The 27,072-nt window shown below is 41.3% G+C and overlaps 1 protein-coding gene across 4 annotated transcripts in view; it reads left to right on the top strand.

Annotated features, from left to right (window-relative positions):
* The window catches only part of LOC134345461 (solute carrier organic anion transporter family member 2A1-like), a 321,454-nt gene that overhangs the window by 226,418 nt on the left and 67,964 nt on the right, over positions 1 to 27,072 (top strand). For all 4 annotated transcript variants that reach the window (XR_010017703.1, XR_010017702.1, XM_063046160.1 and 1 more), the window contains one exon: positions 26,352 to 26,521. Coding sequence is in view for 2 of the 4 variants with exons in the window: in XM_063046160.1 (XP_062902230.1) it covers positions 26,352 to 26,521 (170 nt within the window). In the remaining 2 variants the exon portion in view is untranslated. The remainder of the gene's footprint in view (positions 1 to 26,351; positions 26,522 to 27,072) is intronic.

Genomic DNA, 27,072 nt, shown 5'->3' with positions numbered 1-27,072 from the left:
TTTCTTCTTCCATTACCTGTCCTTTCTGGACATCCCCAATCCAGATGAAGAGTCTAGACATGAAACATCATCATATTTCTAGATCAGGATGGATGCAACTTTGAGGAGGACATGAATGGTATTGGGTTCTAAAGTATCAGGGCTCTGAAGTTAATCATGGTCAGAGCTGCTCTAAGTTTATCCAAGGCATGTACAAGTTGCCTCTCCCCATTGCTGCCAGTAACTAATTGCATGAGGCAGAGAATCAAAGATTATGTAAGCTGAGTGCCTTATTGTGGATGGCAAAATACTTACTGCTCATGCTAGCTACCCATTTCAATAGGCATTATTGCTCTCAGGTTAAGGAGAGGGACAATTACAAACTTCTGTACTTAGAATGGAGATGATGTGGAATTTCTATAGCCAGAGAGTGGTGAATCTGTGGAATTCATTGCCACAGGTGCCCGTGGAGACCAGGTCACTGGGTGTTTTAAAGGTGGAGACTGATAGGTTCTTGATTAGTTGGGAAGTCAAAGGTTATGGGGAGAAGGCAGGATAATGATGAATGGCAGAGCAGACTTGAAGGGCCAATGACCTAATTCTACTGATATTTCTTTCGGTCTTATGAAGATGTGGCTCTTAGATTTCTAGGCTATGAAGAATCCAATAAAACTTCAGAAAGATAAGGTACATTTTCCTCATACTCTCTGCCATCTGTCAAATATCACATTTCTAGGGAATACAATGGAGGAACAATGATACTTGATGTGGTAAATGTCATCGTCAATTAACTGGGTTCTGAAAACTCAAACACGAGGAATTCTGCAGATGCTGGAAATTCAAGCAACACACATAAAAATTTCTGGTGAACGCAGCAGGCCAGGCAGCATCTCTAGGAAGAGGTACAGTCGATGTTTCAGGCCGAGACCCTTCGTCAGGACTAACTGAAGGAAGAGCTAGTAAGAGATTTGAAAGTGGGAGGGGGAGATCCAAAACGATAGGAGAAGACGGGCGGGGGAGGGATGGAGCCAAGAGCTGGACAGGTGATTGGCAAAAGGGATATGAGAGGATCATGGGACAGGAGGCCCAGGGAGAAGGAAAAGGGGGAGGGGGGAGAAAACCCAGAGGATGGGCAAGGGGTATAGTCAGAGGGACAGAGGGAGAAAAAGGAGAGTGAGAGAAAGAATGTGTGTATATAAATAACGGATGGGGTACAAGGGGGAGGTGGGGCATTAGCGGAAGTTTGAGAAGTCAATGTTCATGCCATCAGGTTGGAGGCTACCCAGACGGAATATAAGGTGTTGTTCCTCCAACCTGTGTCCTCTACTGTAAAGATGAAGCCACACTCAGAAGCTGTCATTCATAGGAACGCTTAGAAGCAAATGCTACAACTAAGGATAGATGAACGCAAGAAATAAAAGCAAGATTAGGCTATTTGGCTCTTGTGCTTACTGTGCCATTCAATCAGATCATGACTGATATTTTACCCCAGTATTCTGGCTCCTTGTTCAAGATCTTTGTGAGATCCCGAAGGCCTGGCGAGTAGCCACTCTGTTCCACTATTCAAGAAGGGAAGTAGAGATAATCCTGGAGTCTGTGGACCAGTGAGTCTCATTTCAGTGGTGGGAGCAACTGGAGAATACTCTTAGAGACAATATTTATGAGTATTTTGGAAACCATGGCTTAATTTGGCACAGTCAGCAAGTTGCATCTCTGACTAACTTGATTGAGTTTTTCAAGGAGGCGATGAAAGTGGTTAGAAAAGTGGGTTAGTAAGTTTGCAGATGATACAAAGATTGGTGGTGGTATGGATAGTGTAGAAGATTGCCAAAATATATAGTAGCAAAAAGATCAGTTGCAGATATGGGCAGAGAAATGGCATATGAAGTTTAATGCAGTCAAATATGCGTGTTGCACTTTGGGAGATCAAATAGAAAGGGACAGTACACTGTTAATTTAAAACTCTTAATTGATGATGTTGACAGAGATCTTGGTATTGAAGTCCACAGCTCCCTGAAAGAGGCTAATCAGGTTGATAGGATGGTAAAGGCATTATATTCTTGTTTGCCTTTGTATTTAACTTTTTAAAAATTGACATACGGTGCAGAATAGGCCCTTCGAGCCATGCCCAGCAATACCCTAATTTAATCCTAGCCTAATCACAATTTACAATGGCCAATTAACTTCCAACCAGTGAGCCTTTGGACTGTGGAGGAAACCAGAACACCCAGAGGAAACCCATGTGGTCATGGGGAGAACATGTAAACTCCTTACAGGCAGCGGCTGGAGTTGAACCCTGTTCACCTGTATTATAAAGTGTTGTGCTAACCACTATACTGCTATGCTGTTAGCTGAGTCACTGAGTCCAAGAGTTGAGAAGTTATGTTGCAACTTTATAAATCTATTAGGCTCCACTAGATATTATGTTCAATTCTGGTTACCCCTACTATATGAAGTATTGAGGTTACAGAGAAGGTGCAGAGAAGGTTTACCAGGATGCTGTCTGGATTAGAGGGCATATTGTGTAACGAGTGGCTGGAGCAGCAGAGACCGGGTAGAGACCCAACAGATAAGGTCTTGTGTAGGGAGATGCTGAGGTACATCCTAGGATGCGCTGGGACACATCTTTAGTGATGTAACCTGGAGTCATTGGTTATTTTGATTCCTTCAGCATCAGACACTCTTGCCCAGGTAACCTAGCCAGGGTTAGAAACATAGAAACACAGAAAACCTACAGCACAGTACAGGCCCTTTGGCTCACAAAGCTGTGCCAAACATGTCCTTACCTTAGAACTACCTAGACTTACCCATAGCCCTCCATTTTTCTAAGCTCCATGTACCTATCCAGGAGTCTCTTAAAAGCCCTTATTGTTTCCGCCTCCACCATCGTCGCTGGCAGCCCATTCCACACACTCACCACTCTCTGCATAAAAAACTTACCCTCTGTACCTATTTACAAGCACCTTAAAACTGTCCCCTCTTGTGCTAGCCATTTCAGCCCTGGGACTATCCACACGATCAATGCCTGTCATTATCTTATACACCTCTATCAGGTCACCTCTCATCCTCCGTCGCTCCAAGGAGAAAATGCCGAGTTCCCTCATCCTATTCTCATAAGGCATGCTCTCCAATCCAGGGAAATTCCTTGTAAATCTCCTCTGCTCCCTTTCTATGGTTTCCACATCCTTCCTATGGAGAGGTGACCAGAATTGAGTGCAGTACTCTAAGTGGGGTCTGACCAGGGTCCTATATAGCTGCAAGGCTCTTAAACTCAGTCCCAGGATTGATGAAGGCCAACTTCTTAACCACAGAGTCAACCTGTGTAGCAGCTTTGAGTGTCCTATGGACTCGGACTCCAAGATCCCTCTGATCCTCCACACTTCCAAGAGTCTTACCATTAATGCTATATTCTGCGATCATATTTGGCCAACCAAAATGAACCACCTCACACTTATCTGGGTTGAACTCCATCTGCCACTTCTCAGTCCAGTTTTGCATCCTATCAATGTCCTGTTGTAACCTCTGACAGCCCTCCACACTATCCACAACACCCCCAACCTTTGTGTCATCAGCAAATTTACTAACCCATCACTCCACTTCTTCATCCAGGTCATTTATAAAAATCACAAAGAGTAGGGGTCCCAGAGCAGATTCCTGAGGCACACCACTGGTCACCAGCGTCCATGCAGAATATGACCCATCTACAACCATTCTTTCCCTTCTGTGGGCAAGCCAGTCCTGGATCCACAAAGCAATGTCCCCTTGGATCCCATCCTCTTTACTTTCTCAATAAGCCTTGCATGGGGTACCTTATCAAATATCTTGCTGAAATCCATATACATCTACGGGTCTACCTTCATCAATGTGTCTAGTCACATCGTCAAAAAATTCAATCAGGCTCGTAAGGCACGACCTGCCTTTGACAAAGCCATGCTGACTATTCCTAATCATATCATGCCTCTCCAAATATTCATAAATCCTGCCTCTCAGGATCTTCTCCATCAACTTACCAACCACTGAAGTAAGACTCACTGGTCTATAATTCGTCCTGACGAAGGGTTCCGGCTCGAAACGTCGACCGATCTTTTCCACGGATGCTGCCCGACCTGCTGAGCTCCTCCAGCGTGTTGTGAGTGTTTGCTGGTCTATAATTTCCTGGGCTTACCCTACTCCCTTTCTTGAATAAGGGAAAAACATCCACAACCCTCCAATCCTCCGGAACCTTCCCCGTCCCCGTTGATGATGCAAAGATCATCACCAGAGGTTCAGCAATCTCCTCCCTCGCTTCCCACAGTAGCTTGGTCTGATCCGTGTGACTTATCCAACCTGATGCTATCCAAAAGCTCCAGCACATTCTCTTCCTTAATATCTACATGCTCAAGCTTTTCAGTCCGCTGCAAGTCATCCCTGCAGTTGCCAAGATCCTTTTCCGTAGTGAATACTGAAGCAAAGTATTCATTAAGTACCTCTGCTATCTCCTCCGGTTCCATACACACTTTTCCACTGTCACACTTGATTGGTCCTGTTCTCTCATGTCTTATCCTCTTGCTCTTCACATACTTGTAGAATGCCTTGGTGTTTTCCTTAATCCTGTCCGCCAAGGCCTTCTCATGGCCCCTTCTGGCTTTCCTAATTTCATTGTTAAGCTCCTTCCTACAAGCCTTACAATCTTCTAGATCTCTATCATTACCTAGTTTTTTGAATCTTTCGTAAACTCTTCTTTTCTTCTTGACTGGATTTACAACAGCCTTTGTACGCCACAGTTCCTGTGCCCTACCATCCTTTCCCTGTCTCATTGGAACATACCTATGCAGAATCCCACGCAAATATCCCCTGAACATTTGCCACATTTCTTCCGTACGTTTCCCTGAGAACATCTGTTTCCAATTTATGCTTCCAAGTTCCTGCCTGATAGCCTCATATTTCCCCTTACTCCAATTAAATGTTTCCCTAACTTGTCTGTTCCTATCCCTCTCCAATGCTATGGTAAAGGAGATAGAATTGTGATCACTATCTCTAAAATGCTCTCCCACTGAGAGACCTGACACCTGACCAAGTTCATTTCCCAATACCAGATGTACAGCCTCTCCTCTTGTCGGCTCATCTACACATTGTGTCAAGAAGCCTTCCTGAACACACCTAACAAACTCCACCCTATCTAAACCCCTCACTCTGAGTTGATGCCAATCAATGTTTGGGAAATTAAAATCTCCCACCACAACAACCTTGTTATTGTTACTCCTTTCCAGAGTCTCTCTCTCTCTATCTGTTCCTCGATGTCCCTGTTACTACTGGGTGGTCTATAAAAAACACCCAGTAGAGTTCTTGACCCCCTCCTATTCCTAACTTCCACCCACAAGGACTCCGTAGACAACCCCTCCATGACTTCCTCCTTTTCTGCAGCCATAACACTATCTCTGACCAACAGTGTCACGCCCCTACCTCTTTTGCCTCCCTTCCTGTCCTTTCTGAAACATCTAAAGTACTTGAAGTAGCCATTTCTGCCCCTGCACCATCCAAGTCTCTGTAATGGCCACAACATCATAGCTCCAAGTGCTGATCCATGCTCGAAGCTCGTCTGCTTTATTCATAATACTTATTGCATTAAAATAGACACATCTCAAACCATTAGTCTGAGTGTGTCCCTTCTCTATCACCTGCCTATCCTCCCTTTCGCACTGGCTTGTGTCCCAGCAGCACTGAGCCGCAGGTCACACCTCTTGTTATTTAATGTCTGTAATGTTTCAGCTTCTAGCACCACCCCCCAATAGTACATTCCAGGCTTTTACCATTCTCTGTGTAAAAAGCCTACCTCTGACATCTCTTCTAAACTCTCCTCTGCTAACCTTAAAAAAAAATCCGCTGGTATCAGTTATGACATTCCCAGAAAGAATGTATTGGCTGCCCAATATTGTCACCTCTCATTCTCCTTTGCTCCAAAGAGAAAAGCTCTAGCTCACTCAATCTTGTCCAATCTTGACATGGAGAAATACAGAAGCAATTGTTTCATAATTACTGGAAAATTCACCGATCAACTGCAGTGTGTCTAGGCAATTATATAAAAAATACAAGCAAGCATAGGACAATTAAACTCCAAGACAAATAACAATTGCAATTCTACACCCCAATCCAATAACTTCTGAAAATGAGACCACAAGAACTGAAAACAAAATTCCAAGTATCATCTAACCAGAGTTTTATAGAGCTGTAACATGACCTCATGGCTCAACCTCACTCCCCCAACCAATGAAGACCGACATACTAGGCAACTTTGGACATTATTTTTTGTGGATTGAACTCCATTACAGCCCAGCACTGCATCCTATCAATATCCAAATTGTTTCTATGACAACCTTCTACACTATTCAGAACACCACCAACTTTTGTGGCACCTGCAAACTTTCAAATTTCCTTCAACTTCCTCATCTAGGTCATTCATAAAATCAAAAAGAGCAGGAATCCCAGAACAGATCCCTGTGGAACTGGCAGCCTAAGCAGACAATGCATCTCCAACTGCTCATAATCCTGTCTCTGAGAATCCTCTTCAATAAACTGCCCACCAGTGGCATAAGACTCACTGGTCTATAATTCCCAAGGTTACCTCTATTCCGTTTCTATAACATTTGTCATCTTCAGTCTTCTGGTACTACTCCTGCAGCAGAGATTGAGGTCCTTTAACATCTGCCGGACGATGCTGAGGATGTTCTACGAGTGCTGTTGTGTGCTGGGGCAGCAGGCTGAGGGTAGCAGATACTAACAGAATCAACAAACTCATTCATAAGGCCAGTGATGTTGTGGGGATGGAACTGGACTCTCTGACGGTGCTGTCTGAAAAGAGGATGCTGTCCAAGTTGCATGCCATCTTGGACAATGTCTCCCATCCACTACATAATGTACTAGTTGGGCACAGGAGTACATTCAGCCAGAGACTCCTTCCACTGAGATGCAACACAGAGCGTCATAGGAAGTCATTCCTACCTGTGGCCATCCAACTTTCCACTCCTCCCTTGGAACGTCAGACACCCTGAGCCAATAGGCTGGTCCTGGACTTATTTCCTGGCATAATCTACATACTACTATTTACTATGGAATTAAGGGAGACAAGTAGTGAGATCGTGGAAACTGTACAGATCGAAAAGGAGGAGGTCCTTGCTGTCTTGAGGAAAATTAAAGTGGATAAATCCCCGGGACCTGACAGGGTGTTCCCTCGGACCTTGAAGGAGACTAGTGTCGAAATTGCAGGGGCCCTGGCAGAAATATTTAAAATGTTGCTGTCTACAGGTGAGGTGCCGGAGGATTGGAGAGTGGCTCATGTTGTTCCGTTGTTTAAAAAAGGATCGAAAAGTAATCCGGGAAATTATAGGCCAGTAAGTTTAATGTCGGTAGTAGGTAAGTTACTGGAGGGAGTACTAAGAGACAGACTCTACAAACATTTGGATAGACAGGGACTTATTAGGGAGAGTCAACATGGCTTTGTGCATGGTAGGTCATGTTTGACCAATCTATTGGAATTTTTCGAGGAGGTTACCAGGAAAGTGGATGAAGGGAAGGCAGTGGATATTGTCTACATGGACTTCAGTAAGGCCTTTGACAAGGTCCCGCATGGGAGGTTAGTTAGGAAAATTCAGTTGCTAGGTATACATGGAGAGGTGGTAAATTGGGTTAGACATTGGCTCAATGGAAGAAGCCAAAGAATGGTAGTAGAGAATTGCTTCTCAGAGTGGAGGCCTGTGACTAGTGGTGTGCCACAGGGATCAGTCTGGGTCCATTGTTATTTGTCATCTATATCAATGATCTGGATGATGGCGTGGTAAATTGGATCAGCAAATTTGCTAATGATACAAAGATTGGAGGTGTAGTAGACAGTGAGAAAGGTTTTCAGAGCCTGCAGAGGGACTTGGACCAGCTGGAAAAATGGGCTGAAAAATGGCAGATGGAGCTTAATACAGAGAAGTGTGAGGTATTGCACATTGGAAGGACAAACCAAGGTAGAACATACAGGGTTAATGGTAAGGCACTGAGGAGTGCAGTGGAACAGAGGGATCTGGGAATACAGATACAAAATTCCCTAAAAGTGGCGTCACAAGTAGATAGGGTCTTAAAGAGAGCTTTTGGTACATTGGCCTTTATTAATCAAAGTATTGATTATAAGAGCTGGAATGTTATGATGAGGTTGTATAAGGCATTGGTGAGGCCGAATCTGGAGTATTGTGTTCAGTTTTGGTCACCAAATTACAGGAAGGATGTAAATAAGGTTGAAAGAGTGCAGAGAAGGTTTACAAGGATGATGCTGGGACTTGAGAAACTCAGTTACAGAGAAAGGTTGAATAGGTTAGGACTTTATTCCCTGGAGCGTAGAAGAATGAGGGGAGATTTGATAGAGGTATATAAAATTATGATGGGTATAGATAGAGTGAATGCAAGCAGGTTTTTTCCACTGAGGCAAGGGGAGAAAAAAACCAGAGGACATGGGTTAAGGGTGAGGGGGGAAAAGTTTAAAGGGAACACTAGGGGGAGCTTCTTCACACAGAGTGTGGTGGGAGTATGGAATGAGCTGCCAGACGAGGTGGTAAATGTGGGTTCTTTTTTAACATTTAAGAATAAATTGGACAGATACATGGATGGGAGGTGTATGGAGGGATATGGTCCGTGTGCAGGTCAGTGGGACTAGGCAGAAAATGGTTCAGCACAGCCAAGAAGGGCCAAAAGGCCTGTTTCTGTGCTGTAGTTTCTATGGTTCTATGGTAACTATTTATGGTTTTATTATTACTATTTAATTATTTATGATGCAACTGTAACGAAAACCAATTTTCCCCCGGGATCAATAAAGTATGACTATGACTATGACTAAAGATCAATACTCTGTCCCTGGGAACTTCTACAGTATATCTTAAAAGTTTTTTTAGAATTTCCTGCATATCCTTTTTCTTAATGTCCCCATGTTCCAGCACACATGGGACAAGGACCCTCTGACTGGTGAATACTGAAGCAAAATATTCATGAAGGACCTCCCCTACCTCTTCCAACTCGAGTCACTTATTTCCTCTTCTATTCCTGATCAGTCCTACCCTTACTCAAGTCATCCTCCTGTACCCCAAATAGAATAACTTGGGGTTTTCCATTATAGAACATAGAAACATAGAACATAGAAAGACTACAGCACAATACAGGCCCTTTGGCCCACAATGCTGTGCCAAACATGTACTTACTTTAGAAATTACCCATAACTCTCTATTTTTCTAAGCTCCATGTACCTATCCAGGAGTCTCTTAAAAGACCCTATTGTGTCCGCCTCCACACCGTCGCCGGCAGCCCATTCCACACACTCACCACTCTCTCCGTAAAAACCTTACCCCTGACATCTCCTCTGTACCTACTTCCAAGGACCTTTAAACTGTGCCCTCTCATGCTAGCCATTTCAGCCCTGGGAGAAAACCTCTGACTATCCACACGATCAATGCCTCTCATCATCTTATATACCTCTATCAGGTCACCTCTTATCCTCCGTCACTCCAAGGAGAAAAGGCCAAGTTCACTCAACCTATTCTCATAAGGCATGCTCCCCAATCAAGCAACTTGTAAATCTCCTCTGCACCCTTTCTATAGTTTCCACATCCTTCCTGTAGTGAGGTGACCAGATCTGAGCACAGTACTCCAAGTGGGGTCCTATATAGCTACAACATTACCTCGCGGCTCTTAAATTCAATCCCACGATTGATGAAGGACAATACACTAATGCCTTCTTAATCACAGAGTCAACCTGTGCAGCAGGTTTGAGTGTCCTATGGACTCGGACCCCAAGATCCCTCTGATCTTCCACACTGCCAAAAGCATATATTTTGCCATCATATTTGACCTACCAAAATGAACCACCTCACATTTATCTGGGTTGAGCTCTATCTGCCACTTCTCAGCCCAGTTTTGCATCCTATCGATGTCCTGCTGTAACGTCAGACAGCCCTCCACACTATCCACAACATCTCCAATCTTTGTGTCATCAGCAAACTTACTAACCCATCCCTCCACTTCCTCATCCAGGTCATTTATTAGAATAATCCTATCCATCAGGCCCTTCTCATGCCCCATTCTAGCTGTCCTAATTCCATTCTTAAGCTCCTTCCCAGCTATCTTCTCTGTATTTATTTATGGGCTTTCGGTAAGATGGCGGCACGTATATACGCAGCAGTCTCTCAGGGGCCAACCAAAGGTACTTTTCTCTTTGTTTTTATACATAGTAAGACTACTCTTGTCTACACGTATAGCAGGTCTACCACATCAGTGAGCTGCTCATTATTAGGAGTAGCCAGCCGGTATGTCGTAAGTGCCGGCTGGTGGTTCAAAGAAGGCGAGTTTGCCTTTCAGGCTGAGGAAGGTGAGAAGGGCTGTCATGATGAGGATGTCGAGTTGGGCCATCAGGCCGAGGGATTCGAGTCGGGCTGTTGGGACGCAGGAGGAGCTGAATTGGGTTCAGAAAAGCTGACCTGGGTGGAGACCATGCTGCTGCTTGCTACTCGGAGGCACCGCATTTGGTACCTTCAAGTTGGCATGAAGGCAGCATTTAGTGAAACCGTGAGTGACTGTTTTGGACCTTTCTTTTGTGATCGCAAGACCCTGTTGGACATTGATTGTTTTGTGGTGAGACGGGTGGTGAGGCAGCAGTTTTGCCTCAGCTGTAGCAAGGACTAGGCCTCATGCAGGCTTCTGTTGTAGCGTGGCTTCTGGTCTTGGAAGGCCTCTCTTATTGGTGCTGCCCTCCAGTGTTCCATCAATTGTGGGACTTGTTGCTCAGGGTCTTGGACTAAAAATGAGTTTTCTTGAATGACTATGTTCTTTGTTTTTTCTTTCTTGTTATTTTGAATGTGCGTGTATGTTTTTGCACCTTTGTCCCAGAGGAGTGCTGTCTTGTTTGGCTGTATCCATGTATGGTTTGAATGATAGTTAAACTTGATTATTGACATACAGTGTGGAACAGGCTCTTCCAGCCCTTTGTACCGCACCGCCCAGCAACCCCGCAATTTAATCCTAGCTGATTGATGGGACAATTTACAATGGCCAAATAACCGACCAACCGGTATGTCTTTGGACTGTGGGAGGAAACTGGAGTACCTGGAGGGAACCCATGTGGTCACGGGGAAAACATCCGAAGTTCACCTTGTACTGTGTCAGAAATCCTTCCTGGGCACAGCTAACAAATCCACCCCGTCCAAACCTTATACACTAAAGATGTGTCAATCAATATTAGGGAATTGAAATCACCCAAGAATCTACTTCCTAATCTGCTCTTCAATATTTATGTTGATATTGGGTGACTATGGAATACTCTCAGTAGAACGATTGCTGCTTTCCTGTTTCTAATTTACACTCACACTGTCTGTAGATGATCCCTCCATGATGTCTTCCCTTTCTGCAGCTGAGATACTATCTCTGATAAGTAGTGCCACTTCCCCACCTCTTTTACCAACCTCCTTATCCTTTTGAAACATGAAACCATGGAACATTTGGCAGTCATTCCTGCTGTTGTGACAGCCAAGTCTCTGTAATGGCCACAGCATTACCATTCCATATACTGATCCATTATCTAAGTTCATCACCCTTGTTCCTGATACTCATTGCATTAAATGGGCCCATCCAACAAACTACAATTGTGCCCTCTCCCCTGTCCGTCTTTCCTCAGAGTATGCTGCATCTACCTTTACACTACTTTGACATATCACTCTAATTCTCAATCTCCTGCCAACCTAATTTAAATCCTCCCCAACAGTTTTAGCAAACCTCCCCACAACGATATTGGTCCCCAAAGCCCCCATCCCCCTCCCCCACACAAGCAGTAGCGAAAGTATCAATCCTCCCCCCACCTGCTTCAGCAAAAGCTGCAGCTCCCACCACCCACCATGCAAGCAATAGCAATGCTCTTCAGAGACCAAGAACTGGAGTGCATCAAAAAAATCACTGTACAGTGCAACACTTCAACATGCCACAAACGAGGGAGAGAGAGATATCGCTCCTGCCACAGCCAGAGGGAGACCAACAGCTCGCTGTTTCGAGGTTACAGTCTGCAGCGTCACTTATTCTGACAGCAGCATACACTGCTGTCTCGATGTTCCAATCTCCCACAACGCTTCAGGCGGCAACACCGGCAAGGAATTGGGCCTCCACTGGGGCACAACCCAAAGTGTATGTCTCCCTGGCCACTCCTGGAGATATTGAAAATGCTAGGCCATTGGCAAGCTCCGAGTGAGAATCAACCATTGGGATCTCTTCCCCAGAAGAGATCCCAATGATCTGCAAACCCTGCACCAATTCTTCAGCCACATATTCATCTGCCAAATTATCTGATTCTTACCTTTCCTTTCAATCTTCTTTTATTGATTTAAAAGAATAAGGATAAATACAAACCAGAGGAGAGGTTATCTCAAATACATAAATCAATAATAGTACAAACAAAGAAAGGAATATACACTGTCAAAATCATATATAGTATAGTATATATTACCCTTACCGGCATTTGGCACAGAGAGCAACGGAGAGGTTACTCTCCCCTCCCCGAGGTCCTGCTTTTCAGCATCCTACCTTGCTCCCTAAATTCTTTCTTCAGGATGTCACCCCTTTTCAATTTCAGTTTCAAGTTTATTGTCGTTCAACCATACATATGTACACAGTTAACAAAAGATAGTTCCTCCGTGGCCAAGATGGAAAATACAGTCACGCACAGTGCGTATAGATACAATCCGGCACATACAGTCACAAAATAATAATAGTACAAATTCCTGAGCAGCATGGTCTGAAGGTGAACAGTTTGGCATTAGCTGTGAGGTAAGACAGTATAGTGTTACTGGTATTATTATAATAAAGCAAACAGTGATATAAATATGAGAAACAGCAGCAATAAAAGATGAAAAGTGCCCTGTGCACAATGAGAGTGTGTCGGTGAGTTGGGAAGTTGATGGGGAGTGCGGGGTGTGGCGCTGCAGGCATTCTGACAGGATGTGCATGCCTGCTAGGTGCTAGCGGTGTTTTAAGAAGTCTAACAGTTTGGGGGGAAGAAGCTGTTACCTAGCCTGACAGTTCAGGTCTTGCGCTGCGGTACCTCCTGCCTGACAGTAGGAGGTCAAAATCATTGTGGGAGTTTTCTTTGACAGAGCTTATGATGTCTGTCCTGAATTTGGGGAAGGGAGAGCCGATACATTGCATTTTCCATAACAGACAATGATGTAGCTAGTGAGGACACTTTGTCCTTTCTTGTTCCTTTCTCTCTTCAGCAATCATGATTTTGTCTTCTTCTCGACCAGAGTCTTAATAATCTCTTATCAGCCAGGGTTCCCTAAACTTGGTGCAGTTACCCTTCACTCTAACAGGAACATGGTGCCCCTGGACTCTTAATAGCATCCCACTAATTCTTCATTCTTTTACCTTCAATTGACCTCTGTTAGATTCATCCTAAATTAGCCTTTCTCTAGTTTAAGACCCTAACCTGTAGCCAAGAGTCATAGAACTGTACAGCACAGAAACAAGCCCTTCAACCTGTATAGTCTGTGCCGAGCCATTATTCTGCCCAGACCCATTGTCCTTTACCCGGACTGTCACCCTCTTGTCCAAGTATCTATCCAAGTTTCTCTTAAGTGGTGAATTCACATCCACCACTTGTGCTGGCAGCTCATTCTACACTCTCACCACCCTCTGAACGAAGGAGTTTCTCTGTCATGTTGCTAAACATTTCATCATTCACCCTTAACCCATGACCTCTTGTTCTAGTCTCACCCAACCTCAGTGGAAAATACCTGCTTGTGTTTACCTATCTATACCCCTCATAATTTTGAGTTATGAATAGATGACCACCCTGATCGTCAAGTGGACCAATTTTGTCCCTTGCTATCCTTTTGCTCTTAATATATCCGCAGAAGATCTTGGGATTCTTCCCTTAGTCTGCCTTGGCAACCTCATGCCTTCTTTTAGCTCTCCTGATGGGACAATTTGCTTGCATTTTTTTTACACTTAGTGGTCACTATATGAGGTACCACTTGTACCTAATAAAGTAGCCACTGAGTGCCTGTTCATGGTCTTCTGCTACAGTAGCCCATCTACTTCAAGGTTCGGACTGCCTTCTGCACGCCTCTACCAATCCAGTTTAAACATTCCCATATAGCCTAGCAAATTTCCCTGCAAGTATATTGGTCCTTGTCCAGTTCAAGTGCAACCAGTTCCAGTTGGGCAGGTCGCACAAGTGGTTCAAATCCCATCAGTAGGGAATTAAAATCTCCTAGTAATACAAAGTTGCTGCTCTTACAATTATGAACAATTTTTTTACACACCTACTCTTCAAATTACTTCTGACCATAAGGGATCCATAGTGCATCCTCACTACAGTGATTCTTCCCTTTTACTTCCCCTTTACAGTCTAATTTACCCTTGTGGCCTCACCTGTTGATTCCCGGTGAATGTCACTTCTAAGTACTGCTGTTATGTCCTTTCTATCGAAAAGACAACACAGCCTTCTCATTTACCCATGCCCCTGTCACACATGCAACATCTATCCTGGAATACTGAGCTGCTAGTCCTATCCCTTTCTCAGCCAGGTTTCTGTTGAAGGCCATAACATCCTCACCTTTAAAATGAATCCACCTTCATTTTGAAGTTCATTTAATAGTTAAACATAATTTAATTCTTCCTTTCCCTGTCTTTACTGTGCCCCTGGCTATCCTAATTTTGTAGAATTAGAAACATAGATAAACTACAGCACAATACAGGCCCTTCGGCCCACAATGCTGTGCCGAACATGTACTTACTTTAGAAATTACCAAGGGTTACCCATAGCCTTCTATTTTTCCAAGCTCCATGTATCTATCCAGGAGTCTCTTAAAAGACTCTATTGTATCCACCTCCACCACTGTTGCTGGCAGCCCATTCCACGCACTGACCACCCTCCGCGTAAAAAACTTACCCCTGACATCTCCTCTGTACCTACTTCCAAGCACCTTAAAACTGTGCCCTCTCATGTTAGCTATTTCAGCCCTGGGAAAAAGCTTCTCACTAACCACACAATCAATGCCTCTCATCATCTTATACACCTCTATCAGGTCACCTCTCATCCTCTGCCTCTCCAACGAGTAAAGGCCGAATTCACTCAACCTATTCTCATAAGGCATACTCCCCAATCCAGGCAACATCCTTGCCTTGTATATCTCCTCTGCACCCTTTCTATAGTTTCCACATCCTTCCTGTAGTGAGGTGACCGGAACAGAGCACAGTACTCCAAGTGGGGTCTGACCAGGGTCCTATATAGCTGCAACATTACCTCTCAGCCCTTAAACTCAATCCCACTCAATGAAGGCCAATGCACCATATGCCTTCTTAACCACAGAGTCAACCTGCACAGCAGCTTTGAGTGTCCTATGGATTCGGACCCCAAGATCTCTCTGATCCTCCACACTGACAGGAGTTTTACCACTGATACTATATTCTGCCATCATATTTGATCTAACAAAATGAACCACCTCACACTTATCTGGGTTGAACTCCATCTGCCACTTTTCAGCCCAGTTTTGCATCCTACCAATGTCCCGCTGTAACCTCTGACAGCCCTCCACACTATCCACAACACCCCCAACCTTTCTGTCATCTGCAAATTTACTACCCATCCCTCCACTTCCTCATTCAGGTCATTTATAAAAATCACAAAGAGGAGGGGTCCCAGAACAGATCCCTGAGGCACACCACTGAAGACCGACCTCCATGCAGAATATGACCCGTCTACAACCACTTGCCTTCTGCGGGCAAGCCAGTTCTGGATCCACAAAGCAATGTCCCCTTGGATCCCATGCCTCCTTGCTTTCTCAATAAGCCTTGCATGGGGTACCTTATCAAATGCCTTGCTGAAATCCATATACACTACATCTACTGCTCTACCTTCATCAACTTGTTTAGTCACATCCTCTTAAAAATTCTAATGATCTTTCAAGAATCAATAGATTCTGAAATGGTTCAGGAAGACTGGAACATTGCAAGTATCACTCCACTCTTCAAGAAGGAAGAGAGACTGAAGAAAGGACACTATGGGCCAGTTAGACCAGTGGTCCCCAACTACTGGGCCGCGGACCAGTACCAGGCTGCAAAGTATGTGCTACCGGGCAGCGAGGAAACGATATGATTTGGCGATATGAAACGATATGAGTCAGCTGCACCTTTCCTCATTCCCTGTCACGCACTGTTGAACTTGAAATAACCTACCAAATCATACCAAATAACACATAAAACCTAAAATAACACTAATATATAGTAAAAGCAGGAATGATATGATAAATACACAGCCTATATAAAGTAGAAATAATGTATGTACAGTGTAGTTTCACTTAACAGAACGGGAAGATTAAGCCAAAACCGATTTGTAGAAAAATAAATCAGCATGTACACGCATGCGCACGTCATGTATGCGCACGTCACACATGCGCACACAGGTGCCCGTGCAAGGCTTCAGGGTCATGGTAGTCTTTCTCGGGGTAAACACAAGTGTCCGGTATTTCACTGCAAAAAAGGTTGGGGACTCCTGAGTTAGACTGATCTCAGTGGTTGGGAAGATGTTGGAGTCGATATGTAAGGCTGAGGTCTCAGGGTACTTGGAGGTACATGATAAAAAAAAGGCCTTAGCATGGTTTTCTCAAGGGAAAATCTTGCCTAACAAATCTTTTGGAGTTGTTTGAAGAAATAGCAAAGGAGAATCAGTTGATGTTATGTACTGGGATTTCCAGAAGGCCTATGACAAGACGCCACACATGAGGGTGCCTAACAAGCTGCAAACCCATGGTATTACAGGAAAGACTCTGGATTAGATAAAGCAGTGGCTGATTGGCAGAGGCAAAGCGTGAGAATAAATGGAGCCTTTTCTGGTTGGCTACTAGTGACTAGCGGTGTTCCACAGGGGTCAGTGTTGGGACTGCTGCTTTTTGCATTGTATGTCAATGGTCTGGTTGATGGAATTGATGGCTTTTTTTTGCAAAGTCTGCAGACAATATGAAGATAGGTGGAAGGGCAGGTAGTTTTGAGGAAGTAGGGAGGCTACAGAAGGATTTCCGATGAACAGCAAAATAAAAACCTTGCTCCTTCTTATCACTGCCTCCTAATCAAAACCTCTTGATCCAAAACCTCATCTCCCCAATCTTACAAAGGCTAATACACTTTACCTTACTTTCCTTTTACTGGCTGATGTTTTAGTTCATTAATTAGCCAATCAGCTATTAACTAACAATCAGCTAACTTGGCTCTTTTAAATTCCATGAAACTCAAAAGGACTTAAATTCCCTTGCTGTTGCTTCAAAGCCGGGTCCCTGTAAGATGAAATTGCATTAAATCAACAACCCCCAGATGGTATTGGTTTCATGTTAGAGGAGAGAGATTTAATAGGAATACATGAAGTAGCTCTTATTTTTGCCCAGAGTGCAGTGTAAATATGGAATGTGGAGCTTGAGAAAGTAGTTGAGGCAAGTACCTTAAAAATATTTAAAAGGCACATGAATAGGAAAAGTTTAGAGTGATATGGGCTAAGTGTGGTCAAATGTACCTAACCAACATGGACAGTTTTTTTCATACTGTCTCCCTGATTCCTGGATCCTCTGACTGTATGAAAACCCATCGCTTTTGAAGTTAAGAATATTAAGATAGTTGGCAAAAACCCAAAAGTAATGTGAAGAAAGTCATTTTTACATCATGAGTGACTGAGGTCTGGATTGCAGCACTTAAAGATACAGAGGTATGCAAAAGTTTGGGCAGCCCTGATCAAGATTTCTGTTACTGTGAATAGCTAAGCGAGTAAAAGATGACCTGATTTCCAAAAGGCATAAAGTTAAAGATGACACATTTCTTTAATATTTTAAGCAAGATTACTTTTTTATTTCCATCTTTTACAGTTTCAAAATAACAAAAAAGGAAAAGGGTCCAAAGCAAATGTTTGGGCACCCTGCATGGTCAGTACTTAGTAACACCCCCTTTGGCAAGTATCACAGCTTGTAAATGCTTTCTGTAGCCAGCGAAGTCTTTCAATTCTTGTTTGGGGGATTTTCGCCCATTCTTCCTTGCAAAAGGCTTCTAGTTCTGTGAGATTCTTGGGCCGTCTTGCATGCAATGCTCTTTTGAGGTTTATCCACAGATTTTCGTTGATGTTTAGTTTGGGGGACTGTGAGGGCCATGGCAAAACCTTCAGCTTGCGCCTCTTGGAGGTAATCCATTGTGGATTTTGAGGTGTGTTTAGGGTCATTATCCTGTTGTAGAAGCCATTCTGTTTTCATCTTCAGAATTTTTACGGACAGTGTGATGTTTGCTTCCAGAATTTGCTGGTATTTAATTTAATTCATTCTTCCCTCTACCAGTGAAATGTTCCCCGTGCCACCGGCTGCAACACAAGTCCAAAGCATGATCGATCCACCCCTGTGCTTAACAGTTGGAGAGCTGTTCTTTTCATGAAATTCTGCACCCTTTTTTCTCCAAACATGCCTTTGCTCGTGGCAGCCATAAAGTTCCATTTTATCTTCATCAGTCCACAGGACTTGTTTCCAAAATGCATCAGGCTTGTTTAGATGTTCCTTTGCAGACTTCTGACGCTGAATTTTGTGGTGAGGACGCAGGAAAGGTTTTCTTCTGATGGCTCTTCCAGGAAGGTCATGTTTGTGCAGGTGTCGCTGCACAGTAGAACAGTGCACCACCACTCCAGAGTCTGCTAAATCTTCCTGAAAGTCTTTTGTAGTCAATCGGGGGTTTTGATTCGCATTTCTAGCAATCATATGAGCAGTTCTCTCGGAAAGTTTATTTGGTCTTCCAGACCTCAACTTGACCTCCACCATTCCTGGTAACTGCCATTTCTTAATCGAACTGAGGAAATGGCTACCTGAAGACGCTTTGCTATCTTCTTATAGCCTTCTCCTGCTTTGTGGGCATCATTTATTTTAACTTTCAGAGTGCTAGACAGCTGCTTAGAGGAGCCCATGGCTGCTGATTATTGGGACAAGGTTTGAGGAGTCAGGGTATTTATAAAGCTTTGAAATTTGCATCACCTGGCCTTTCCTAATGATGACTGTGAACGATAGTCCTAACAAGTTAATTAAGGTCTGAGACCTTGGTAAAAGTTATCTGAGAGCTCAAATCTCTAGGGGTGCTTAAACTTTTGCATGGTGCTCTTTTCCTTTTTTTTTACTCTAAAATTGCACAAAAAAATAATACACTAATCTTGCTTAAAATGTTGAAAAGAATGTTTCATCTTTAACTTTGTGACTTTTGGAGATAAGTTCGTCTTCTACTCACAACTATTCACAGTAACAGAAATTGATATCAATGCCAATTTCAAGCTACAGGGAATCAAACCACTTCTCCGCAGCCATTCTATAGCTTCATATTCAACTCCTTCGTTGTCAATGTTAAGCAATTACTGAACTAGACTAATTGTGTAAGTACTATATAAGAACAGTTATTGGCTCCACACTCTGTACTACTACAAGTCAAAACAAAGTCTACGGAATACTCTGTACTTGCCTGGATGAGAGCAGCTCCAATGATTTCAAGAAGCTAAACAGAAAAGCAGATCAAAGCAGTCCATGCCACAACCAGTTCCCTGTAAGACTGGTACATTGTGATTATAATCTATAAACTGCATTGATGCAACTCACCGTGATTTCTTCATCATCACCTCTTTACTCCTCCAGTGGTTTCACTCAAACCAGATGTACACAGCTGGCAGTGGAGTTTGTTGCAATAATTTTAGTGTGGTGACTGGAGACTGATTTTCTGACCCATCAGTGTTAATGTAGGTTGATTATTTCAAGATTGCACAAGGCTCTTCAAATGTCAGTTTCTCGGCCCCTGACTGCACTTTCTAAACATTTTGTTACGTTTACCATCTTGTCTGAGGAAGATATTATACCACTCCAGATTGTTCCTCTTCATATTCACTTTAAGTTGGGTACTAAATACCTTTCCTTGGAGCTGAGAGCATAATCCACCATCATTGATATACCTGCCTTCAATCCTCAGGAATCATCTGACATTAACCCTGATCTGCCTTCACTTTTTTCTCATTGTAGTCTTGATAAAATTTAGTAACTGTGCACTATAAAATTATACAGTACAAATGTATAAAATTATACATTCATCCTGCCATGTTAATGAACATTGCATTTTATAAGAAATAGGAAATAGGAGCAGGAGTCGGCGAGTCGGCCATCTGGCCTGTCGAGCCTGCTCCACCATTCATTTTCATTTTAAAGTCTTTTTTATTAATTATTATTGAAGATCAACAAAAAATACATTAAAGTAATCAAGTCAACATGTCAATATGTACAATGAGAAATTAAATTATCAAATGACTGATTAACAAAACTAAACAATAATAATAAGAAAAAATAAAATGTTAAAACTATTTTTTTTGGAAAATAGAACCCCTACGAACTAAAACGAAAAACAACCCCTACTAACATAAAAAAACGAAAAAAAAAACCCAGTGGGAGCACAACCCTGGAGCTATACGCCATACAAGCTTCCATAAAAGAAAAACATCAATCCGCCAACTCAAGTCCATTTAAACAAGAATCAGAAGGGAACTATCTTAATTAATTCAAATCAAATGATAGTAGCGGGCAAAAGAACCCCAACTTTTCTCAAAGTCAAATCGAGGATCAAAAGTTCGACTTCTGATTTTCTCCAAACTAAGACATAACATCACCTGAGAGAACCGTTGTATCAAAGTGGGAGCAGAGGCACCTTTCCATTTCAATAAAATAGCCCTTCTGGCCAATAATGTAACAAATGCAATTACATGTTGGTCTGATATAGAAATACCATGAATATATTGAGGGATTATACCGAACAAAACTGTCAATTTATTAGGTTGTAAATTAATTTTTAAAGCTTTAGAAATTGTAGAGAAAATAGATTTCCAAAACTGTTTCAATATAGAACACGACCAAAACATATGTGTCAATGTAGCTGTCTCAGTTTTACATCTATCACACTGACTATCAACATTAGGAAATATTTTAGACAGTCTCTCCTTTGTCAAATAGTAACGATGTACATTTTTAAATTGAATTAAAGAGTGACTGGCACAAATCGAAGAAGAGTTAACCAACTTCAAAATTCGCAACCAATCCTCTGTTATCAAGGTCATGTTAAGCTCTCTTTCCCAATCTTGCTTAATCTTAAGTAAAGGATAATTGTACTGTTGTAATAGTAAATTATAAATTTTCCCAATAAAACCTTTCACTAAAGGATTCATTTTAGAAATAATGTCTAACAGGTCAGAATCTTGTATATATGGAGAATTACTTAAGTAGACTCCTTTATTCCTCCAAAAAAAAAGGTAGAATCACTTAGTGAAGGTTTAAATAAATAATTTTGATAAATTAAACTAAGAAGGTTAAACTTTTTGAGATTAAAAAAATTACGAAACTGGTACCAAATTTGTAATGACTGCTCAATCATAGGATATAAATTTAGATTAGAAATTTTGCTAGTTGTACAGGTAAGGAAGCTCCTAATAATGAAGTTAAGTAAAATTGTTCCACAGCTTTCAATTCCAAATCAACCCAAGGGGGTCATTCATTTTTATCAGTCCAATATAACCAAGAACACACATAACGTATATTAACAGCCCAATAATACATTCTTAAATTAGGCAGAGCAAGACCTCCATCTTTTTTTAATTTTTGTAAATGATATTTTCCAATTCTTGGTCTTTTATTATTCCAAACAAAAGATGAAATAAAAGAATCAACCTGATCAAAAAACTTCTTAGTTAAAAAAATAGGAATATTTTGAAATACATATAAAAATTTTGGTAAAATCATCATTTTAACTGCATGAATTCGGCCAGTGTAAGTGGTTTGCATCTACAAAATAATTGCTTCATAAAATCCACTAAAAGAACCAAATTAGCTCCATAAAGGTCTCTGTAATTTTTAGTGATGATAATAATACCTAAATATTTAAAAGAGTCTGTAACTTTAAAAGGAATGTCATCATATATAGAAGCAGAATCATTTAGAGGAAATAATTCCCTTTTATAAAGGTTTAGTTTATATCCCGAAAGCTTTCCAAATTCATTTAATAATTTCAGTAAACTAGGAATGGATTCTTCAGGATTCGAAACATAAACTAAGAGATCATCAGCATAAAGGGAGATCTTATGAATAGTCCCATTTATGGAAATTCCATGGATATCTTTAGCTTCACAAAGTGCAATAGCCAAGGGTTCCAACACAAATTAAATAACAGGGGACTTAACAGACATCCTTGTCTCGTACCCCGCAAAAGTCGTAGAAAAGGAGATCTGCAATTATTAGTAATAACAGTAGCAATAGGGCTTTTATATATCATTCTAATCCACTTATTAAAATTAGTACCAAAGTTGAATTTCTCTAAAATGTTAACTAAGCATCAAGAGAAACAACACATTGGGGAGTCTTAGAAAAGGATGAGTATATAACATTTAACAGTCTCCGAGTATTAGAGAAGAAATAACGGCCTCTTATAAAACCTGTTTGGTCCTGAGAAATAATTTTAGCTAGAATATTCTCTAGTCAATTAGCCATTATTTTTGAAAGAATTTTAGCATCCACATTTAATAATGAAATAGGTCAATATGAAGCACAGTCAGTATGGTCTTTATCTTTCTTAAGAATTAAAGAAATAGAATCTTCATAAAATGTGGGAGGTAACTCTCCTAACAAAAAAGAATCTTTAAGCGTTTCTAACATATATGGAGAAAAATTTTTTATAAAATCCTACAGAAAAACCATCCAATCCAGGAACTGCATTTAAAAAATAGCTTTCTGAATTTCTTTTTCAGTAATAGGAGTATCAAGAGTTTGTTGATCTTCAACAGATATTCTAGGAAAATCAATCTTTTGTAAAAAGGCATTCATTTTAGAAGGATCAGCTGGAAACTGAGATTTATAAAGTTCACTGTAAAAGTCTTGAAAAATTTTATTAATGTCTTCATAATTACAAACTAAACTACGAATTTTTAAAATTTGTCTTTTAGTTCCAGCTGCCTTTAATTGGGATGCTAATAGCTTATTATTTTTACCTCCAAACACATAAAATTGGCTTTTCAATTTAAGCAGATTTCTTTCAATAGGATAAGTTAATAGTAAATTATATTGTGGTTGAAGTTCAACCCTTTGTTTAAATAAATCAATGTTAGGAGAGATTGCATAAATATTATCCAAGTCTTCAATCTGTTTTGAAATCTTATCTAACCCTGTTTTTGTCTGTTTCTCAAGCTTAGCTAAATAGGAGATTATCTGACCTTGTAAATATGTTTTAGATGTATCGCATATAATCAATTTTGACACATCTCCCGTATTGTTAAAAAGAAAAAAATCTTTTATCTGAGTCTCAATAAATTTGACAAAGTCCGAGCTTTGTAATAAATTTTCCGGAAAATGCCAAGGCAAGTTTGCAGTACTGACATCATTCAACTCAAAAGCTAAGCTTAAAGGCGCATGATCTGAAACAACGATAGTATCATATTCACATTTCTGGACTTTGGACAGAAATTGGAAATCAGCTATAAAATAATTGATTCTCAAATATTTTTTGTGAACATGTAAATAAAAGGAATAATCTCTGTCATTAGGATGTAGATGTCTTCAGATTTCGATCAAACCATAATCAATTAAAAAAGAGTTAATAAGTGATGCTGAACAACTCAGAAGCTGCTGATTGGTTGAACTCTTGTTTATCAAAGGATTTAAACAACAGTTAAAATCACCACCCATTAATAACATATATTCATTTAAATCTGGCAATAAACCAAATACTGCTCCACCATTCACTTATATCGTGGCTGATCTGGCCATGGACTCCTCTCCACTTACTTGCCTTTTTGCCATAACTCTTAATTCCCTTACGATGTAAAAATTAAGGTTCACAGAAGGTTATTGCCCGATCTTTAAATGAAAAAGGAGGAACCTTATACAATTTAGTTCCATGCTCTAGTCCTAAGTAATAGTTATTTTTAGTCTGGCATAATGGATTCTGGATTTAAACTTAGGACTTCTAAGGGTATTTTGCATCTAGGTGATTTGTTTGATGAAGGAGCAATGATGTCTTTTAGTCAGATAGTACAGAAATTTCACATGCCCAACAAGGATCTTTCTTGTTTCTTTCAGATAAGAGATTATATACAGAAAAAAAATATCATTGTTAACTGATTACTATAGTTCTGACATAGAAAAGAGGGTGTTTCGTTCTAAGGGTGAAGTCTCTATTAGTACTTTTTACAGCATCCTGAGGGAATGTTCTTGTGGAGAGGCTGAGCAGCTTGGAAGGGTCTGAGAGGAAGAGCTGGGAGTAGAAATTACAGCTGAAACATGGGAAGACATCTGTGATAATGCAAAGAAGATTTCAGTTTGTAATAGAACTAAAGCAGGGGTCCCCAACCTTTTTTGCACTGCAGACCAGTTTAATATTGACAATATTCTTGCGGACCGGCCGACCCGGTGGGGGGTGGGGTAGGGAGGCGGGGTAGGGTTGCCAACTGACAAGAGTAGCAGTCAAATACATCGTGTTTACCCAGCAAAGACTACAATGACCATCAAGCCTTGCGCGGGCACCAGCCGATTTTTTTTCTCTCTGCAAATCGGTTTTGGCGATTCCATTCGGGGGGAGGGGTTAATCACGACCGGATTGCAGGGGATAAGTGGCTAATACACTCAATTTCGTTTCTAAAATGATTTATCTAAGGAATTTAATATTAAACACACAGCGTATATTTCCTCGCATGAATATAGCGATAAGTCAATTATCAGGGGAGGGCAGGGGAGCTTGAACTAAGTGTTGAACGAACTTCCAGTAGAAGTGGTAGAGGTAGGTTCGATATTATCATTTAAAGAAAAATTGGATAGGTATATGGATAGGAAAGGAATGGAGTGTTATGGGCTGAGTGCAGGTTGGTGGGACTAGGTGAGAGTAGCGTTCGGCACGGACTAGAAGGGTAGAGATCGCATGTTTCCGTGCTGTAATTGTTATATGGTTATATAAGTAAGTCAATAGCATCATAGCATTTTAAGTAACGTTTGGATATTAAACACACAGCGGATATTTTTCCCATATGAACATATGAACATTGCAACAGACCAATATCGCTGAATCAGTGGGAGCCCTGGGCTTGTTTTCCTGCAACAAGACGGTCCTATCGAGGGGTGATGGGAGACAGCGATACTTGAAGGGAGTTTCTTATGTCCAGTCTATTCTGCAATTTGGTTTTCGTTGCATTCATTGCAGAAAACTCCGCTTCGCAGAGATATGTTGGAAATGGAAGCAACGTTTTCAGTGCTTTCGTGGCTATCTCAGGATATTTAGCCCTGACCTTGATCCAGAATGCCGGCAGAGATGTTATATCAAACATACTTTTCAGCGCGCCGTCAGTTGCAAGCTCGAGGAGTTGATCTCCTTCCCACGCTGATATGGATGACACGTGTGTAATGACCTCGCGTGCGTTCAAGCTCAACAGTGGGCGTGACAGGGAATGTGGAAAGGTGCAGCTGACTCCTATCGCCAAATCATGTCGTTTCCTCGCGGCCCGGTACCGGTCCGCAGCCCGGTGGTTGGGGACCGCTGAACTAAAGCATTGCAGTTCAAAATTCTGCATAGAGCCCATCTGATTCCAGATCGTCTCTCAAAATTAAAGACAGGGGTTTCTCCAATGTGTTCTAAATGTAAAGTAAATACTGGAACTTTCACCCACTGTTTTTGGACTTGTCCCAAACTTCAGGCATACTGGAGTGATATTTTGGGTGAAATGGAAAAGATTCTGAAGATGGAGCTTGAACTGGACCCAGTGTCTTTTCTCTTAGGCTTACCCAGCAGTCATATTATTAATGCACATCAGAAAAAACTTTTTAACATCCTGACTTTTTGTGCAAGGAAGAACATTTTCCTTTGTTGGATATCCAATAAGGCCCCTGGACCTTTTGGTTGGTGTAAATTAATCATGGAATACATTCCTTTGGACTTTTTGACATGTATGGTACACTAAAATACAAATAGTTTTCATAAAACATGGCAACTTTTTCTGCAGTATATAGATGTAAACCTGTGTGCTATACTAATAAGGGCTTTTTTATAGGATGTTGTGGTGATGTCTGTATTTTGATGGAAGTGTTCTGATACCTGTAAATATAAGTGTATCTGGAAATTGAAAGTTTCATTATGCTGAGCAAAATAAAATTTTTTAAAATAATTTCTTTTTTAAAATGTTGTCTGCACTGTCATTTAAACAACTGAGTTTTAGGAGAATGAGACATACTGTAAATGTTTTATTACTCTATTCTTATGTACAAAGGTTTGTGGGAGATCCACTCATGTTATTTCTTATTTTAATGTTGATTTAGACCTACAACAACTGTAGCTGCATTCAAGCACCTTTCAAACAGGGCTATGCTGTTCCTGGACACTGCAAGGTCAGCTGTTCCAATTTGCTTCTCATTGTGGTCTTTGGCCTCTCTTTAATTGGGCTGACAGCCTCACTCACCCACAATCCCCTCTACATGTTGGTGCTGCGGTAAGTATTTGAAACTATTATTTTCCCCTCTCCCAGATCTCCACCTCACATCTATTTCCTACATCAAACATTTGTCCATCTATCCTAATGTAGTATTAAAAGTATAACCTCCTTTGGTGTGGTATTAACTTAAAAGTGGTGACGCATATGGCAAACCCTTTGAGATCCAACATTATTGAAGAAATGCAAAATACTGTGTTTTCATTCACATACAAATTAATTAAGGCCCTTTCTTTTATGGGTAATAAATATGTATGTAGTATTTGCAATCAAAATATGCCTTTTTCAGTTCAATACCATACTTCAATTTTATGTTATAGAATCATGCCACACAGAAACAGTGCCTTTGTCCCACCTTCTGGTGATCCAACTTACTAGCATAGGTACCTTGGCGTTCTTAATGTTGAGAACATTCGAGGATATGCTGTTAAGCTTAGAGGGGGTAAACTTAAAGACAATGTGAGAAGTAATTTTTTTATGCAGAACATGGTAGATGCCTGGAATGGATTACCAAGGTTTGTAGTGGAATCAGGTAGTTTGGTGGAATTTAC

This window comes from Mobula hypostoma, chromosome 4 (assembly GCF_963921235.1).
Source record: "Mobula hypostoma chromosome 4, sMobHyp1.1, whole genome shotgun sequence".
Taxonomy (NCBI): Eukaryota; Metazoa; Chordata; class Chondrichthyes; order Myliobatiformes; family Myliobatidae; genus Mobula; species Mobula hypostoma.
This window is presented reverse-complemented; position numbering and strand designations above follow the sequence as displayed.